The sequence below is a fragment of the Balaenoptera ricei genome, chromosome 8 (assembly GCF_028023285.1).
Source record: "Balaenoptera ricei isolate mBalRic1 chromosome 8, mBalRic1.hap2, whole genome shotgun sequence".
Classification (NCBI taxonomy): domain Eukaryota; kingdom Metazoa; phylum Chordata; class Mammalia; order Artiodactyla; family Balaenopteridae; genus Balaenoptera; species Balaenoptera ricei.
Window position 1 is genome coordinate 40,303,574 of NC_082646.1, and position 21,092 is coordinate 40,324,665.

Genomic DNA, 21,092 nt, shown 5'->3' on the forward strand with positions numbered 1-21,092 from the left:
TTCACTACGGAAATCTCTCTTTTTTTAAAAGACTCTGATATAATTTATCTATTGGGACATTTTTCTGATATGTAATAGACAACAAAAATCTAGGAAGGCGTAGACAAAGCAAAGAAATAAAAATCACTTATAATCACCAATCTTTGATATATTTTCTCCCACTGTTCTGTGCATTTATGTATTGTTATTTTTCATTGTTTTTCCTCTTTATATGAATTATTTCTTTTCATGAAATATTCCTGAAATAACTTTAATAGTGCTCATCATACAGCTCTATCATTGTGCACTTAATCATTCTTCTAATATTAGGTGTTTAAGTATTTAGTGTTTTTTTTTTTTTTTTTTTTTTTTTTTTTTAATGTCTGAAACATTTATATTAACATATTTCCATACAAATAACCCAATGAAAGTTTAGTATTAGTTGTTTTGTTTGTTTTTTTATACTGCAGGTTCTTATTAGTGTTTTAAATATAGCTAAAATAAGTATCTTTTGTTGGCATCTTTATTTCCATAAACTAGTTTCGTAGATATACCATTACTATATCATAGTTTAAAGTATGCATATTTTTAAAAGTTTTGTTACATATTGCCAGCATTCTTCGGGAAGGTTAGTTTACCAGCTTGATATATTTTTTCCTGCCATTTTATTGAGATATAATTGGCATAGAAAAGTGCGTAAGTTTAAGGTGTACAACATAATGATTTGATATATGCATATATTGTGAAATGATCACCCCCTAAGTTTAGTTAACATCCATTGCCTCACGCAGTTACATTTTTTTCCTTGTGAATTTTCAAAGTCTACTCTCTTAGCAACTTTCAAATATACAATATAGTATTGTTGACTATAGTCATCATGTTGTGCATTACATCACCACTACTTACTTATCTTTTAACTGGAAGTTTGCCCTTTTTTACTACCTTCACCCAATCTCCCCACCATCTCCCTTTTAAAATTTGCAAAAGTATACATCCTTGTTGCAACAAGTATATTTTTACCTTCGTAGTAAGAACATTTTTTTATAGCTTTGTCAGTGTGAATATGACAACTGCTTTTGCACCATGAGCCGTATCAAGAATTAAAACTGTACTAGCCACTAAGTCTTCCATGTATGCCCTACCGCAATTAAATTTACCTTCTACCCCTGCTAAGAGTAACCACTATCCTAACTTTTACAGTAGTCTTCTTACATTACTTTATACTTTCATTACTGAAGTGTATACATCTCTAGACTCTTAGCCTTGCCTTTTCAAGTATTGTATTTGATATGTCTTTTAAGTCTCTCTTCATCTATAGTCTTCCCCTTGCCCTTCCTTTCTCCTTCCCTTCCTCCTTCACTCCAATATATTTTATTGTAGAGTTTTCCACAGTCCAGATTTTGCCAATTGTATTATGGTATGGTTCAACTTTCTTCTGTTTTCTGAATTTCCTTCACATGAATTCAGAGGTTTATTCAGATTCAGGTTCAACTCCTTTGGCAAAGCTATAGGGGATATATCAGGAGGCACATAATTTGTGGCTGATTCTTCTTTTTGGGATATCAGCAGCTGTTCATGCTCAGTACCGAGATGTATTAATTCACTGGGGTTGCAGAATGGTGATATTCTAATTGCATGATTTCCTTTTCAGCTTAGTTGAACTCTTTCTGTAAAGAAACACTTTCTCTTATCTAAATTTTGGTTAACCAGCAGTTCAGTTCATATAAGAAAGCCAGGATAAATGCTTGATTCTTTTTCCTTATTTATAAGTTTTCCCAATAATGAATTTACTCCCTACCATCCCATGAGGATGACTAATTTTTTTAAATGTCATTATGAATGCATGTATTTATATGTAGTCAACAATTTCTAATTCATTGCAGATGGTATTTTTTTTTTTTTTGAAAAAAAAAAATTCCCACCTTTGGTCTGAGGGACACTTTTCAAGTTATCTCCTGAGTTCTTTTGACATAACCATAATAATCTTTGCTATCTGGTATGACAAGGTATACCAGACTCATCAGGAAATCTTGTATGTCTCCTGCCGCAGGCTTAGAATAGCCATTTCTCTAAGAAGTTCTGGTTTCTGTTAGTAGGAAATGGTATTTCAAACCATAATCTGGGTGCTAAGGATAATTATTTGCTACTGGGTTGGTCTAATTTCTAAGTCTTTTCAGTGGATAGAGCTTGGAAACGTTTGTTTACATGTTTTTAAAGATAAAGTATTATACCTCATGAGTTCATACTGGTGCTTTCAATTTAAATTCAGTGCTCGAGTTTTTACATAACTTCTTCTAAATTACATGTGTATCTCCTTTCTTCCACACCAGAAATCCCGATTCTCAAAAACAGAGGGGATAATAACATTAGTATACTACATAATTACTCATTTGCTTTATCCTACCATGGTCTTAGAATAACAGTATTAATAGTATCATCACCAGTACATTTACTGAAAAGTTAAATTTTTTTCCATTTGCTCCCATTTTAAAATGAATTGTATTTACGTCATCAGAGCATGTGTAGTCTTTACATAGTCTCCCTTTTGTACACATACTTTTTGCCTTTTACCTTTGACTTCTACAAGTAGCTAAATATTTTGTGCTGGCAACCAATTCTTATATGGATGTCTTTCTGGTCTTTTTCTTTTGTCTGGAGTTGTTCTCTTGTAAATATTTCAGCAAGGCTCATAAGAACTATATTCTGAGTATTTGTATGCTGATAGCAGCTTTATGTCCTTTATATTTGAGTTAGTTTTGCTGGGCATAAAATTCTTGGCTTACATTTGATTTTATTGAATGTCTTAAATATGTTGCTTTCTTTTGGCATAAAGTTTCAAAGTCTGATGATAAACTAAATTTCCTTTCCTTCTAAGTCACTCTTTTTACTTGGATTTGTGAAAGATTTTGTTTTTTCTTTTTCTTTGAAGTCTAGTTATTTTGCCAGAATATGTCTTCATGTTTTGTGTTCTGGGTCTATATTATCACGTATGCATGTATGCTATTTTGATTGGTAATTTCCAATTTAAAAATTTTATGAATGTTTTCTTTAATCATAGTTCTTAGTATTTGTTTCATTTCCATGTATGGCTTGCTTCTTCTGGACTCCTGTTACTCCTGTGCTGGCTCTTCTTTGCCTATCTTCATCATTTGCCACTTTCTCTTGAATCCTTTTTATGCTTTCTATTTCTGTTTTGGTTTTATATTTTGCTTTTCACTGTCTATTTCTTTTAATTTAATATCCATTGTATTTGTTTGCTCTTGAGTTTCTTCTAATTTAGTCTTTATTTCTGATTTTTTTTTCTTTTATTTCTAATTTGTTCCCAAATCTCATTTCATTTCTGAGTTTCTCTAATAATTCGGCTGTTAGACTGGACAGAACCCTTCCTGGTTTCAGCAGTACTTCTTAGATTGATCTGTTGTTCTTTCCTGTAGTTCTGGAGGAAGAAAGCTAAAACAAGGAAGCAGAACAAACACTACAAATTATAAGACTCTCTTGTGAATCTCTTGTTCTCCAGTCCATCTTATATCCATTTGTTCCTTCACACATTCGCTGATAGCATCTAGATCTTGTGACTATTGGTGGTTTTGGGGTTTGAAGGAATGCTTTGTCCTCCAGTTCTGTCTTGAATGATTTTTTTGTGTTTTTGGTTTTACTATCTAGTTGCTCTATTTTTAAAAATATCAGTTATGTTGAAATATAATTCACATGCCATAAAATGCACTCTTTTAAAGTATGTATTTCAGTGTTTTTATTATATTCATAAAGTTGTATAACTATCTGATTCCAGAGCATTTTCATTCTGTGTGTTTTTGTGACAGGTTCTGTGTAGTTGCTACTACTGCTATGTTTCTAGGATTTGTTGCAACAAATTTGAACGTCCCTTTACCCCTTGCCTGTCCTATCCCCACTCTCCAGAAGTAATCATTGTTAACAGGTACCTAATGAAACGCTGTTAATTTTGTACCTGTATCATTCTTAACTCCAGACTATTTCCCAGACTATCAGTGTCAGAAAGGAAACTTGAACTTCCTTTGGTAATTTGTTGTTGGTTAAGAGGTGAGTTTTGTTGTTTTCAAAGGTGTAATCTCTTAATTTTGTATAACTACAGTGGCTGTTCCTGTATCTTCCTAATTTTTTTTCCATTAGTGCTCTAAGAAGCATGATTTTATACATAAGACAGGATGTATATTTTATACATAAGGTAGGAGAATATTTTATTCTTAAAATAGAGAAATATTCAATCCAGAAAAATTTATTTTTCCAGCCATAGCTTATTGTGAACACCAAATATTTCTCATTCTGTTCTGTACTTGTAGATTTACATCTTTGAAAATAGTGATACTATTATACTATAGTACTCTGTGCTTTTATACTTGTTCTGTCTTTTTGTTTAATAGTAGTTGTGTGGTTATAATAGAAGCCAGTCACTGTGATTGCAAAGCACTTTGCAAATATTAAGATTAAAATGAGGTGAAGAGGAAGGGAGGTGAAGAAGCATGGGCCGGGGGTAAACTAGACAGATGTCCCTGCACACGGAGCTTGCTAGTCTGGTGACTTCAGTCTTCTTTATGAAATTATGTTTGAGTAGGACTTGAAATATGGATAGGGAAATTTTACCTTCATATTTGTTATCACATATAATTTTAATAACAGCAAAAAAAGGAAGTCAGGGTGAGAGTATATTCTTGTTTCATGAAGAACATGTGATAGAGCGTGGTTGTGTTAAGTTGCCTTGAGCCAGCCACATTTTCCCATGGAGTTTTCCTATCCATCAGTAATGCATGTCATCTTTGATTCTATTGGATATTTTGTGGCATTCTTGGGGATGTCAACATACAATGGATGTGCATTCATTTATGATTTCCTGTGATGTTTGCTTTATTTTTTCCAGGCAAAAGGTGGAGGTTATGAAAGTGAAGATGCCTATCAAAATGCAGAACTAGTTTTTCTAGATATCCACAATATCCATGTTATGAGAGAATCTTTACGAAAACTTAAGGAGATTGTGTACCCCAACATTGAGGAGACCCACTGGTTGTCTAACTTGGAATCTACTCACTGGCTAGAACATATTAAGGTGGATATGTTATTATTTCTTTAAACTATCATAGAATATCAAACAAGGACTTTCTCTGCCCTTTTGTCTATATCGGCTCTTTTCTTACAATTGAAATCAAGATGAAAGTACCTTTTTAAACAGTGAAAAATTGATAACTGCTTTGATAATTAGAACTACTTTTAAGTTTTGGTGCCTGAATGAATTAGTTTTCTATATTATGCATTTGGGTCAGTTGTACTTCTTTTTTTCCCTCTCTTTCCCATCCTGTCTGAATTCTGCCCATCCTTCAGATCCCAGCTCATATTTCATTTCTTCCATAAAGTCTTCCCAGATTGCATTCGTTTTCATTTTTTCTGAACTTTTCACTTTACTTTTTCTTTCCAGCTAATCAGGTGTTACCATGCACTTGATTTAATTACTTTTATGTGTCACCCAACATATATTGCTAATTCATGGAGAGTAGGACAGGCTAAATCATATTTCTTCTTTGTCCTCTCAGGAGCCAGGGCAGCACTATATGATATGAATAAAGCACTCAGTAAATAATTGTTGCATGGCTTGTGAAAACCATTCTGGTCAGGCACATGAGGTGAAGTAGTTAAATGAAGGATACCATTTGAATGCTAAATGATTTGGAGACGACCATGTGAACCCTAGCTTGCCTAATATGTTAATATATATAATGTTTGAAGCACCAAATGTTATTTCAGTTAATATAGCTAGTTACAAATATTTTCAGATAGTGTCTGAATCTCAGTAAGATACCTTACCAAAATATAGATTTCTATAATATATATGACCACATATATTCATATTATGAAATAAATGGAAATGAGATTTTTCATGTTAAGAAGGCGCAGATTGTACTCACATTAAATCCTCTAAAACTAAGACAGAATTGAAAGCTAAATTGACCTAATGACAATTATAGACTATTTTGATTACTGTTTCTCTTCTAGAAACATAGAAGCTTGAATGTAGCAAAGTGTATACACACTCTTCTGTTAAAGAGCATGGTCATGGGACCATCTATTACATTGTATGATGTATAAGTAGCAAACCATAGGACTTGATTTAGAACTAACATAAATTGCAGCATTCTGTAAATTCCAGGTCAATTTTTAGCAGGTACAGCATTCTCTCCAAAAATCTGGCTATAACCGAAATAAGTTTCCTTAGAAGTTTAAGAGGTATAGTTGTGTCTGGACCACTTTCTCCTCCCCCCAGTCCTCACACCTGCAAGGCTTACACACTTACTTTCTTTAAATCTCTGCTCAAATATCACTTTCTCAAAGATGGCTTTCCCAGCCACTCATTTAAAATAGCAGTTCTTCCAGCACTCCCTAGACCTAGATGGTGCTTTTTCACTTACTGCCCTCTGACACACTGTATATTTCTTTCTTTATTTGCACCTGGCTGGCCTCACCTAAGTAGAATGTAAACTTCGTTAAGCCAGCACTTTGTTCTGTTTGCTGCTCTATTTCCAGCACCTCGAGCTGTGCCTGCCACATGGTAGGGGACTCCGTAAATGTTTATCTTTTGAATGAATGAATGAATCAATCAATCAATGAAGGTGACCACTTTGGATAACTCTTTCTTGTCAGTCTTAACTCTCCAGCTGTTTTAATCCTTTGGGTCAGTGATGTGTAAGTTTGGATATACATTTGAATTATAGGTAGAAGTTATTTAAAATAGTGAGTTAGGATTAGTGGAGAATGGGGACCAGGTGTTTGTTTTTGTTTTTTTAATGCTCACAAATGACTCTGATGCATAGTCAAGATTGAGATTGCTTCAGAGTACCCCACTTCCAGAATATGCCTACGGTTATAATCAAAAGGAGGTCATCATGAGATTCTTTAAGCCTAGTATATCTTTTTTTTCATTCTTACCTATGTTTGTGTAATCATGATGTTCTTTAAGTATGATTTGGCCATTGCAGAGAAAAATGTGGCTATATTGTTCATTTTAAAGGATATCATACTTTGTGTTTCTTTTTTGGTTATATCTAATTCTGTCTAGTTTTAACTCAAGATCAGCTTCAGAAAAGGTAAATTATTTTGCAGAGTCTCTGCATATTAAAAAAAAAACCCTGAAATTATTTTAGATACCAGTTAAATTGACATGGTAATATATTGGTCTGATCAGAATTTTCCATTCATACTGATACAAAAAAAGCAGCTTACTCTGAAGTTTTATACTGTGCTTGCTGTGTGCTATATGATGTATATAAAAACAGTAGAATAAATGCTATAGAAGCTGTAGAATATTTTAAAATATCCAACTTTATTGCTTTCATATTCTAATTTGGTTAAGCATCATTGTTTTAAATAACAGGTGAGACTAAAGTTGGTGTATTATTTTTATTTAAATGGATCATGTTGGAATATTTGAAGATTCTCAGAAATAGATCTCTTAAGAACTTAATCCTTCTTTCCTCTTACTCATATTTTTGATTTGTTTAGAACTCAAAGGCACCTTTTGTTTGGATATTTCATTGTGCGGATTAATAGGAGTCTGCATTTATGAGATTTTTTTTAGTTTTAAAAGCAAAATTTATGTATCTTCTACCATTCACAAAAATTCTTTTTAGGGAAGGGACTGATGTTTTTTTCTCCAGATGGTATTGAGACAGTCATCTCTAAACAAAACTCTATTAGTAAATTTTGAGGAAGGAAGCATTTAATTTTTTAAAAAATTAATTTAAAAAATCTGTTTGCAGCTTATTCTCGCAGGGGCTCTTAGGATTGCTGACAAAGTAGAGTCAGGAAAGACGTCTGTGGTAGTCCACTGCAGTGATGGCTGGGATCGCACAGCTCAGCTGACCTCCCTGGCCATGCTCATGTTGGATGGATACTACCGAACCATCCGAGGATTTGAAGTCCTTGTGGAAAAAGAGTGGCTAAGCTTTGGACATCGATTTCAGCTTGTGAGTAAAGAACCGTGACTCAGTGTATCACATATGCATCTCACGTAAGGCGTGTGAAAATCATGCCTTTACTCACTAGGTATTCGTCTAAATCTGATCCTTTGTTCTAATGGGTAAACTTCCCACGAGAACTTTGGGCTTGTTTTGGAAGCAGTAGGTTATCCTGCTGTGGCTCTGCAGTCTGGAGCCAGGGTTAGCTGTTTGTCAGGCGTCTGGCCCAGTTTCTTCCATACTCTCTATCGGGAATAGGAGATACCCTTCTGTGACTTCCACCTTCAAATGACAGAGCAGCATGGACTGTTACGGAGCTACAGGGCGCTTCTAGCTTTTCCTGTAAACTTAAAAAAACGCGAGACTGGCCTACTATTCTTAATTTAAAGTAGCCCTACAAAGTAGCACTACTCACACAGGATCAGGGTCTAAAACAATTTAGACTGGGACTAAAAGAAATAACGGAGAAAAAATAGTTTAATTTAGAGTTGGGAATAAAATAGCTTTTCCATTACCCTTCTTAATGACCATATGTATGGAAAGTGTTGCAGTTTTATGGAAATGACAAATTTTTGTGCCCTCTATATGACTTAAAATTTATTTTGATGTTGTCATTTGTATCAAATCTAAAAGTTGGAAGGGCCTCAGAGTCCAGGCATTAACTGTTGAATGTCTTCTCTCATGTCCCCGTGAAATGGTTGTTTGGTTTCTTCATTAACACCTCCAGAAATAAGCAGCAAGTCCCTTCCTGAGGCTGTCCAGTCTCACTGAAGAAAGTCTACCTACTAGAAACTTTTTCTTCATAGTGAATTAAAATTTGCTTCTCATTTTCTTACATTCCCCTTTGGAGATAAGAAGAACAAATATGACTACTAATCCAAATAAGATAGCTCTGCAAATATTTGAAAGTAGCTGTCTTCCTGTGTCAGTCATAATCTTCAGTTCTGGCAAAACATCCGTTTTCTTCAGTCTTTTCTCATCCTAATCCCCTCACCCTCCCCTTTGTCCTCTGGACTTTGCTCATGGCTTTCTACAAGTGTGGTACCCAAAACTGTAGTAGTTCCTAAAATAGAGGAATGGGGTTATTATGTCCCTTTTAAAGGATACTGTGCTTTTGTATTTGCTTTTTGTTACAACATACTTTAGATTCATGTAGCTTTTAATTAAATAAACATTCAAGTGGTTTTTAGCTGTGTTTCTGCTAAACACTGAATTTGGAATCAGCAAACTTGGGAACAGTTACCTTGTAGGCCTTGGTTCTCATGTACGCCCATCCACGGTATATGTTGGTTGTAATCATAGAATTTAGAGATTGAGGAGCAGGAATATTTTCCCAGGAAAGAGGAGCAGGGTGAGCAAATGTCTGGGTGGGACTGAGTGTGGCTGGAGTAGAGTCAAGGGAGGGGCAGGTTTAGAAAATCATGGAGATGAGAGTTAAAAGATTGTTCAGAGGCCTTGAAGCCCCTGAGAGTGTGATTTTTGGCAGCATTTTCCTGGATTAGCTGAAAGACTTTCTGAAATACGTTTGCTCAGATGCTGTCTCTAATGTTAACCGTTAGTATCCAGTAGCTACCAGCAGTGTTTATAAAAAAACTTGCAAGAAATGGACATTTAAAGGTAGTCTGCTCTTTTGAACTTGAACTGTTAAATAAAATTGGTCATCTGGAGTATCTATTCAAATAGCTCATGTTTTTCAATTCTCTATAAAATGTACTTACCATGAAAAGACCATTAAAAAAAAAAGAATGAAGGTTTAGTCAGCCAGAGCTGTACATGTTCATGTAAATGTAACCAAAATCATAAATATTTCAGACTGTTTGAAGTTGCAGTGGATTCCTAAATTGTTGACTCTGGTTACCTACTCCATTTTTTCCCCCTTAGTTGTTATCTGAAAGCAGAATTTGACAGTCTGATCAAGAGGGTATGCTCACATGGTTAATACAGGGTAATGATTCTCAAACTTTTTGATTTCTGGACCTCTTTCCTTTTTTAACAATTATTGATGACCCGAAAGATCTTTGTTTATATCTGTCAGTATTTACCATATTAGAAATTAAATTTTAAAAATTTAAATATTATTTGAAGAAATAAATCTGTTTTCTTAGTCCATTTGGACGGCTATATTTCTCACAGTTTTGACGGCTGGAAGTCCAAGTTCAGAGTGCCAGCATGGCCTTCTGGTGAAGGCCCTTTTCCGGGTTGCAGACTGCCAACATTTCGCTGTGTTCTTGAATGGTGGAAGAGGGCTGGGGCCTCTGTGGGGTCTCTTTTGATAAGAGCATTAATCCCATTCATGAGGGTTCCACCCTCATGACCTAGTTAGCTCCTAATACCATCACACTGAGCATTAGGATTTCAACATGTGAATTTTGGGGGAACACAAACATTCAAACCATAGTACTATTATATATTAACATAAATAACATTTTAAAGAAAAATAACTGTATTTTCCAAAACAAATAAAGAAGTTTAATGAGAAGAGTGGCATTATTCTACATTTTTTGCAAATTTCTTTAATGTCTGGCTTAATAGAAGATAGCTGAATTTCATTTCTCCTTCTGCATTCAATCTGTTGCAATATGTTCTGTTGGTTGAAGAAATGAGGAAAATCTGACCACACACAGATATGTAGGTTGAAAAATAGAGAGTATTTTAATTTTTTTCAGGGAATTGTGGATATTTTTCTTTGATACTGTGCCAAAACTCGACAAATGGTAGTTTCTTAGCAGTTAATTGTAATGTGGAATCCAAAACTAACTCAATGAATTTTTCGTTGTTTGTTCTATTAAATTCCTTTGGTCTGTCTTGCACTTTGAATAAATAGATCTCTTACCCATGCTTGGTTTTGTAACATCAAGTGTTGGTAATTTGGAAAATACTGGCTTACTGATTTACACAGCCCTTCCAATATTAATGCATTTCATTATATAATATCATATAGTCACATTTGTTAATACCGCTACTGATTTTATCAGAAAAGTATTATCAAACTCATTGTAGCATATAAAAATTTCCCCCAAATCTAATTTTCACTCAAATTGAATTGTGTCATTGGTAACAAATACTGTCCATTGTTTTCCTTGAAGTGACGCAGTCACTTTTGTACATTTTCAAAAAAATGTCTGCAAGATATTCAAGTCTTAATAATCATAGTTCATATATTGTTCTTTCAAGTCAAAATGATGTTCCATGAAAAAGCCGTGTTTCCTACCATCCTACTTAAGTCTGCAGCAGAAGCATATTATGTATATTTCCCATTTTGTTAATAGGATACTTAAAAAATTTGTACTCAAATGGGGAGATTTAATAAAGTTAATAATTTTTACTGCTTCATCAAGGAAACTGGCTTAAGAGAGATTGGCTTTTTTTTTTTTTTTCTTCTTTAACTGCAAGTGTTTGGCAGGGAAGAATATAATAACTGCTAGTATAGATTGATTTCAATGCCTTGCTTCCTGATTCCTCCTAAGGTACCAAAAGTATTCATCCTTCAGCACTTTTACACCATTAGTGCAAATGTCAACACGTTGAAAAAGGCAAAACGTGTCTTAGTAATATTATAAAAATAGTTTTGAACTCACAGACCTGCCCTGCTGCCGGAAGTCTGTGGACCATACTTTTAGAATCACTGTTTTAGGGTACAGAGTAGAGGGTTTATCTCAGTCATTGGGGGCAGAAGTCCTCAGAGGAGAAAAAAAAATTGAGAACGTAGGTGAGTGCATGCTTGAGGGGAGATGTCAAGCATTTTTTAAAAGTTTTCAAAGATTGTGCTAATGTAATTCTTTTTGAAAGACAGTCTGGAGCTCAGATGCAGCAGATCCCCTTCATGCACTGGCCAAGGTGTTAAAGGAGAAGGGTGCTTCCTGAAGCTAGTGTACAAGGAACTGTTAATATTCAGGGCAAAATAAATCTCCAGAAGAAAAATCTGGGTTCTGAGGTCTGACTGCTTCTGTGTCCCATTATCAGCCTTTTAGGATCTGAGTGTTATTTATTAAACTGAGTTGTAATTCCTGTTACAAGTGTCTCATGTTAGGAAATAACCTGGCAGTTTGCACATTGAAATGTTAATAGAGATTTCTGCTTGGTGGGATTATGGTGATTTCTATTTTCCTTGCAGTGCTCTTTTAAAAAGATTTTCTGAATTTTTAAAAATATTGAGCAAATATTACTTTTCTTGGAAAATAAAATTACTTCCATTAAAAGCTGAAAAATCCCACAAAGCTCATGTAATATTTCATTCTTTGCTTCAGAGACTTGGCCATGGAGACAAGAACCATGCAGATGCAGACAGATCACCTGTTTTCCTTCAGTTTATTGACTGTGTCTGGCAAATGACAAGACAGGTAATTTATCTGGGATATCCATTCTTACATCTCTCTTTTAAGCTGTCCAGTCAGAGTTGGATTTGATCACTGATTATCTTACATTTCATGTAAAATGGAAATTCTTGTAAGTTTTCTAGGTACTAGAACCATTACCTATTATTACATTATGAATTAAGTTAAAGGATATTATTTGGAGGTAGTATTAAACACCTGACAATTTGATTCCATTAGCATTTCAATGCATGGCATTGATAATAACCCCTGAGAGGTTTCCTCTTTTGTTTTGGACAAATAGTATTAAATAATGGCTTTATATTCACCCAGAAACTCATCTGTACGTTGCTAAAGGAGGTAAAGAAATGAAATAGGCTAGGTAACTCAAGCGAAATGAAATCCTGTTTTAAGCACTTTTGATGGAAAAATGTATTTAGATGGAAATTATGGCAAGGTATGTATGTAATAGATTCAGTTCTTTTTGTTTTTAGGTATGGAGAGAGAGAGAGATTATGTTTTTTTAGACTTAATCCATCAACATTCTAGCAAATGATTTGAAATATTACTGTAAATAGATTTAGTCTTTTGGAAAGATACCAGAGGAGATTGAAAAACACCTGATTTATTATGGGATCACTTCACTAATGAGGCAAGGAATTGGTGTCTTAAAAATGTTTAACTCAGGAAAAATAATCTCAGAACCCAAAAGTTAGATACAGTTCATTGGTGTATCATTTAATTTTTTTGTTTTCAGTTAATTATTTATCCAAGAGTTTTATTAGACCTCACACAACTGGGAGCCTGGTTGGTTTTTCATTAGACTGCCACAGGAATATAAAGTAGGGCAGTTGCTGGCTCTGCTTGGCTTTAGGATTGTGTTCTAGCTTCAATAAAATACTCTTTATTTCATTAAGAGAAAAATGGTGATCCTCAAGTGAAATACATTAATTACATATCGAATATTTTTCCCCCATAAGCATTTCAATTTGGGTGGATTTGTTTTGAAACCTGCTGTCTTAAATGAAGTGTTGTAATAGATATGACTACCGTTTGTTGAGGCTGGTATTTTAACACATGTGATGCAAATGTGTATACAATTCAGTTTTGTTCTACAAATTAGGCCCTTGGCGTGTTGGGGAGAAGGGAGATACAACATGCTTATTAGTTTAATAATGTTTACTGCTTCTTGGAGTAGGTTTGAATTTTTCCTTTGGAACTGCCTTTGAGATAGTGTTCGATATATTAGCTATTACAAAGCCTTATCAATCCTTTTTTTTTCTTTTTTTTTGGGGGGTGTTTGACCAAAAACAATAGGACCTACTTTTGACCATTATCAATCTTTAAGTAATATTTGACAATGTTGGCAAAAATCAAATATGCCATATCAAAGGACTACAAAAGTCATCATTGATGGTTAAGTGTACTGCTTTCTGGGGAACATACCTTGAAGGGAGCAATGTGTGTGAACTATTAGTTCTGGTATATTTGTTAGAAAAACAAAATCAGTCACATTTACCAATTGTTCACATAGAAGAGTACATGACAAATGCATTTCTTTCTTAGTAGTTGTGTTAACTTTTTATATGCTGTATATCTAAAAGCAATTTAACTCTAATTTTGAGCTTAAGTTAATAAATAATGTAATACCAGTTTAATCTTGTTGTTTCATTGATAGAACTTAAAACACCCCTATAGTTGTGAGTCTTTATTGTAAATGTCTGCTTATATTTTTCTGTATGATATTTTCTTCCTGAGCATTGAATGTGTTAGATAGTCATAATGTTTATTGGCAATCATCAGTTTTATGAATAATTGAATGTGCAGAGATTTAAATAGCAAATTTGTTAAAATGGGACCAGTAATGTAATTAGCCAGATTCTACATCTCCTTCTGCCCTCATCCTCATCCCCTCAGTCCTGGGATCAGGAAGCAGTTGATAAAGGGCCCTTTAGATTTTAAACATGTAAGGAGGCAAAATATTCCTCCTCTGCTCAGAATTTTAAAAACAATAGCAGCAGTTAGTACTCTATTTAAATAATGCTCTAAAATAATGCTATTTTAGTTTTGTTGTGAGGAAATGCTCACTGATTAAGCCATCTTCTCATAACTGAGATAATAGTTTTGCCACAAAGATGAAAGACTAATCATAGGCTTAGCTCCTTTGGCTTGCTATGTAATAAAATGGGTCAGGGTGCATTCATGGTTGGCTAATAAATAAGGCTGTTAAGAGCGTGTAACAGTACAGGAGATGGGGGGACTTCGCTGGTGACGCAGTGGTTGAGTCCGCCTGCCAATGCAGGGGACACGGGTTCGATCTCTGGTCCAGGAAGATGCCACATGCCATGGACTAAGCCTGTGTGCCACAACTACTGAGCCCGCGTGCCACTACTGAAGCCTGTGCGCCTAGAGCCCGTGCTCCGCAATAAGAGAAGCCACTGCAATGAGAAGCCCACGCACTGCAATGAAGAGTAGCCCCAGCTTGCTGCAACTAGAGAAAGCCCGCACGCAGCAACGAAGACCCAATGCAGCCAAAAATAAATAAGTAAAAAATTAAAAAAAAAAAAACAGTACAGGAGATGGGATTTGTTCTGTAAATGAATGAATGGGATTTGACAGTTTCTTACAATTGATTGGCTTTATGTTGGCATGTGCTTTATTACCTGCTTCATTTGCTTCACAGCCACAAAAATTATTATTCAAGAATGAATTGTTCGAGAAGATACATTGTTTGAGAAGATAAATTTGCCACGTTACCGTGCTTATAAATTTAGGAAACTTCAAGGCAAAGTTGTTTTCTTCCCTGTGCCTTTTGCATGCAGTTCATACTGTTTTCCTCCACTATGGGGTAGGGATCATTCTAAGAAAAATTTGGCACCAATATTTATTTCCCAAATCCACAATCCAAATATTCATGGAATTCCTTTTCACAGTCCTATAAATGGTACAGTCCTACATAGAAGCTTTCAAATAATTCTTGAAACATTAGGTGGATAGGATTATACTAAATCCCTTACCCTCCTTCCTGGGATCTGTAATTGGTCCTTGATACAGTCCCCCAAAGTTGTATTGTTTGTGTAATAGCAAGATATCCAGTCAAGCACTTGTCCTAGGTTAAAGAGACAGTGAATTTTCTTTTTTTAGAAAGAGGCTGCCAAAGTACTGGATTACAAGATATCCTGGTTTGAGTGCATGTTCCTTGAAAAGATAAGTAGGTTGGCTTTTAAATGATCTGCATGTCTGCCTTGGAATTTATTTTTGTGCATTGCTGACATTTTCTGGAGACGTTGATTTTTTTGGTGTAATTCCTAAAAACAAAACTATGTTGTTGAAAATTTAAAGAAACATTTTACTATGTTGCTTATGGTCTTTTTTGGCAGAGAAAGACAAGTCAGAATTTATTAGGCTCAAGTTGAGGGTTAACTGATATAAACGGATGCAGAAACATCAAGATCAGACCATTCAAACTCTTACTGTACAAGAAAAGGAGATATTAGGAAAAATTATCTCAAAATAATTTTGAACAGAAGACCAAGCAGATAATACCATAATGGCTTAGAAATATATAGTCTTGAATATTGTTTAGCCTAATTTTAAGAAGTATTACAAAGGATCTTGCCAGTATACAGGGATGAATATGCTTGAGAAAATTTCTTAATAATTTTGTGCGTTTGTGGTGTTTGATTTTGCAGTTTCCTACAGCATTTGAATTCAATGAATATTTTCTCATTACCATTTTGGACCACCTATATAGCTGTTTGTTTGGAACATTCCTCTGTAACAGTGAACAGCAGAGAGGAAAAGAGGTAAAACATGAGCCCTGACCCTCCCCCCTGTATCCCTAATATGTGCTTTCTCTACTAGAGTGCATCCTCTGATGGATTTCAGCTGAACAGTTGTTCTTTTGGATGATTCCTTTAGCTGTATTTTATTTTATATGCTGTAGTATGCTTCTTTCCATACATCTGAACCTGATCTATTTTAAAGCACCTCTGTCACAAGGCTGAACATGCTAGCCAGCTGTCGGTTGAGTTTATGGGTAGGAAGCAGTGTCTCCTAAAGAGAACTGAAGTATGTGGAGTCTTAGGAGTGCCCATGTACCTGTTACTCCCTGCAGGATGGAAAACCATCAAAACAGGTGCAGAAAAATATAATTAGCAAAAAAAAAAATGTATTTGAATGAATGGACAGCTCACTTCCCCAAATATATTCTGCATATGTATGAGCCATTTTAGTTTTTTTTTTTAATTGTAAAATAATACCATAAAACATTCGAATACTGAAAAGATATTAAGTAGAAAGTTAAAATTTGTTACCCCACTTCCCCAGAGTTACCACTTTTAAGTGGTTGATATTATTTAGAAGAAACCTTGTAAGGATTACATTTCAAGTTGTCTTCCTCAAAATACATCTATCCTATGTATGAAATTCTAAATTATCTTGATTAGTGTCTCCCTCCGCTTCAATTTTCATTCTAAACAATGTGACTATAAAATAGTTTCTTCATGCTTTTCTATAAAGCCTAGTGGCAAAGAATGCTTGCTCTGGGGCCAGGCTGCCTGGGTTCAAATCTTGGATCTTTGACTTACTGTGTGAAGTTGGGCAAGTTAATTTAGGCTTCTGTAAAGTAGGGATAATAGTACTTATTTACTTAAGTACTTAATACTGCTTACTGTTGTGAGGATTACATAAAATAAACCATACAAAACACTATAATAACTGCCATGTAGTAAGTGCTTCCTAGACTAGAAATTCCTTGACGACTGATATTAAATTTTTTAATTCACCGTTACATCTTCAGTATGTAGCATGCAGTAAATATTTCCGTGCATAGTAGGCAACCAAGAATTTATTGAATGTCTCATAAACAGTTGACATTTGTATATAAAGCTATGCATTTACTTACCATATGACCTGGTAATCACACTACTGGGTATTTATCCTAGAGAAATAGAAACTTTTGTTCCCACAAAATTCTGATTTTCTTCCCACAAATGTTCATACCAGTGAACATTTATTTACAGTGGCTGAAAACTGAAAACAACCTAAATGCCCTTCACCTGTGGTATTTCTATATGATGTACTACTACGCAGCAATAAAAGAAACAATTATTGGTACAAAAAAAGAGAATTTCTTGCATGTTAGGTAATTAATAGATAACTTCCAAAGATACTTTCATTTTTTGAGAGCCTCAAATAGGATTCACTGTATCTTTAAAAAAAGCAATGTTTTTAAAACTGAGCTATAATTTGCATTCCATAAAATTTCACTCTTTTAAAGTGTATAATTTAGTGGGTTTTAGCATCTCTAGAGTTGTATAGCCATCACCACCATTAATTTCAGAACACTGAAAAGAAACCTCATACCTATTAGTAGTTGCTCCCCATTCTTCTCTCCTCTCAGACCCTGGCAAACACTAATCTGTCTCTTGATTTGCCTCTTCTGGGCATTTCATATAAATGAAATCAGTCAGGGTGTGGCCTTTGTGTTTGGCTTCTTTCACTTAACATAATGTTTTCAAGGTTCAATTTGTAGTGTGTATCAGTACTTCATTCCTTTTTATGACTGAATAATCAATTGTATTGATATACTGCATTTTATCCATTTATCAGTTGATGGTCTTTTGGGTTGTTTCTACTTTTTGGCTACTATGACTGATGCTACTTTGAACACTTGTGTACTGGGTTGTGTGTGCATGTGTTTTCACTTCTCTTGGGTATATACCTAAGAGTGGAATTGCTGGTATGGTAACTCTGTTTAACTTTTTGCGGAACTGCACAGTTTTCCAATACCCTCTAATTTTAATCTAAGTGGGGCTGTCACCACAGTGTCGTGAGTTCTCTCTCCCTCTGAAACAATTTAAATGAGCACAGTATATACCTCTTTACAAATTCCATCTAAAGTATAATTAGCTTATGTAATGGAGAATCTTTTTCCTTCTTATAGAATCTTCCCAAAAGGACTGTGTCATTGTGGTCTTACATAAATAGTCAGCTGGAGGACTTCACTAATCCTCTCTATGGGAGCTATTCCAATCATGTCCTTTATCCAGTAGCCAGCATGCGCCACCTAGAGCTCTGGGTGGGATACTACGTAAGGTGGAATCCACGGATGAAGCCACAGGTATATGCCCTGCAGTATACAATGAGAGTTTTTATCCATGCAGTTGTATGAATTACATTCGTCCCCTTTAAAGCATCTAGAAAAATTATCTGTGCATATTTAAAGCTTTCACTTTTTCCTGTTAACAGTTTTAATTGTATAGTAGAAAAAGCACTACATAGGGATAATCAGTACACTTGGTTCTTATCATGACTCGCTTGTTTGGCCTTGGACAAGTCACTTCTGTTTTGTCTTTTTTCCCCTCTTCTATAAAATGAGGGTGCTGGACTAGAGGTCTTGTCTTAATAGGCTGGAGAAAATAGCTTTAGGAAAGTTAAAAGCCTAACAAAATTCTGGTTGATTTTTTAAAATGTTATGGAATATTTACTGCTTAGAACTGTTTAAAAGACTAAAAAGTCTGCAACTAAATGACAGGAAATCTTTGAGTATTGGCTTTTAGATTACACTGTTACTTAATTATTTGTTGTATTTGGCTAAGTACCAGTTTCAGGGTACTCTGTGGAAACACTTGGGGGCACTAGGGAAGCCAGTGAAAAGAGCAGTGGTGTCAGAGGAGTCCCTGAAGTTAATTTTCACTGATGTTCTGGAAAGGTGGGTGTGGTCCCCATAGCTGAAAACACACACATTGCAGCATTTAGGGAAGGAGTTCTATACTGGAATGACTTGACTTTGGGTTTGTTTAGGATTGCCCAGTTAAATAATTTTAGGGTGTGCTGCTCTTGTAGGAGCCCATTCACAGCAGATATAAAGAACTTCTTGCTAAACGAGCAGAGCTTCAGAAGAAAGTAGAGGAACTACAGAGAGAAATTTCCAACCGATCAACCTCATCCTCGGAGAGAGCCGGTTCTCCTGCACAGTGTGTCACTCCTGTACAGACTGTTGTGTGAGAGGACTACTGGATGGGGCCATTGGTCATCGCCATGAACTCTGATTACAACGGCAGCTTCATGAGGAGAAAGTTTCTGAATACAGAACCCATCTGTGAGAGAACTTAAGTCACTTTATTTATTTTAAATCTCTCTAGGATGAGTTTAGAACTGTAGCAGTGCAGGTGGTTTAAGTGAAATAACCCCACATGTAATTACATGATTATGACACTAATCTTATAAGTCACCCAAAGAATATTACAATGCTTCAGTCCTGGATCCACAGTGGGAACAAGTTTCTGAGTTTAAAAGGAAAATGCTGTCTCAGAAATTTTGGTGTATGGTAAAAACACAAACTACTTCAGAAATACACTTCTTGATGGAAGAGCACTCATTGCACAGAAGGAGGAGCACCAGTTTTCAAACCAAACCAGTACTGACATTTCATGGCATTATACATACTGGGCCTCAGTGTCATAATCAAGATCATTTGATGCTCCTTTCCCCATCATGGGTTTTTCCTTTTTGTAGTAAGTGATTTACTTTCACCATTCAAAACTCGTGTTCTTCATGTAATAAGGCAAAGTCTTGAGGATATTATGGTGTAGTAATAGTTGAAAATTATTGCTGTCATTATTTATGTACTTAATTTAAGATGTATTAGATAGCTGTTCCAAAATGATGCCTTACAGATGTGCTTGGGAGGAGGATGGAGAGGAGAAAGTGGTAGCCGTCCAGGATTTCAAAGAATTCCACATCCTTCAGATTAGTTTCCATTTGCACAATTACTAGAAACATCATGAAACATATTTAAAAAACTCATTATCTGCCCTACTTTATTTTAGTTACATTTTTTTTGAACACAGAGAAGTTAACTGGCAAATTTTGAGGCAGTATTTAAAAGTTTAGTAGGATTGACTTTTTTCTGAAGTCTGTATAAATAGCATATGGTGAGAAGTACTGTGCTCAAATTTTACATGAAATATTTTACTATTACTTTCCTTTGCAAATTCTGTGATTCCACTGAATGAGTAAGTCTACCAAAGAATTTATTGCATGTAAAAATGTATTACAGTCTCAATGCCAGTAAAGGAAATCCTGCTTCACTTTTTGGCTGCTACAGTAAGAATTCAGCGCTGGTATAAACACTTGACTCCCTGGTGTCTATTTTACTCTGTATAAGAGCCATATGTTATGTACTGTAACACAAAGGAGCTTCTTGTCCCTTGGGTCTTTAATTAAAAGAAAATTTCAACTGACTTTTAAACTTTGTCCTTGTTCTAAGTTGTTTGCCTTAAGTTTCTTTTGCAGAAATGTTATTTGGAATTTTTTGAGGAAAGGGGTGTTTCATAGCAGCTGTTCTAAGAGAAATGTTCAGTTTGATCAGATAAATCAAATACTAAAAATCAGTGTTTTTTCACTTGTTAACTCACTAGTCTGAACCTTTTGCCCTGCCCTTCGTTTTGCAATGAGTAAGTATAATTTCCGTTATTAGTATATCCAGTATTAGCAAAATTGGTACCAAAATGATTCGATCATTGAAATTTGTTACAAGAAAATTTATAACAGTATTTAAGTGACCAGTCTGTCAGTATTAAAGCTAAGTTTTCTATTCCAAATATTTTATAAATCCATTCTCTCTGTGCATTCTACCATTTCCCTCCCTTAAGCCTTTATCATCTTGGTCTGATGCCACATAAAAGAATGTAGATGATTGAAGAGGTTCAAGAATTTAAAACTTCTAGTCTTAATACCCTCATATTCACTTTAAATTCCATTCAAAGCAATCTAATTCCACTCAGAATCTAAATTCCATTCAGAGTAATCTAAG

General features: G+C 34.9%; 1 protein-coding gene across 8 annotated transcripts in view; it reads left to right on the forward strand.

Moving 5' to 3' along the window:
- Positions 1-20,528, forward strand: part of MTMR2 (myotubularin related protein 2) — a 105,872-nt gene extending 85,344 nt beyond the window's left edge. For 7 of the 8 annotated variants that reach the window (XM_059930551.1, XM_059930554.1, XM_059930548.1 and 4 more), the window contains 6 exons: positions 4,874-5,059; positions 7,761-7,967; positions 12,206-12,298; positions 15,964-16,077; positions 18,219-18,395; positions 19,121-20,528. In XM_059930551.1, the coding sequence (XP_059786534.1) occupies positions 4,874-5,059; positions 7,761-7,967; positions 12,206-12,298; positions 15,964-16,077; positions 18,219-18,395; positions 19,121-19,282 (939 nt within the window). In that variant the 3' untranslated portion in view covers positions 19,283-20,528. Of the gene's footprint in view, positions 1-4,873; positions 5,060-7,760; positions 7,968-12,205; positions 12,299-15,415; positions 15,483-15,963; positions 16,078-18,218; positions 18,396-19,120 lie in introns of those variants that run through there. The other variant, XM_059930552.1, reaches the window with a different exon arrangement.
- The last annotated feature ends 564 nt before the right edge of the window (positions 20,529-21,092 follow it).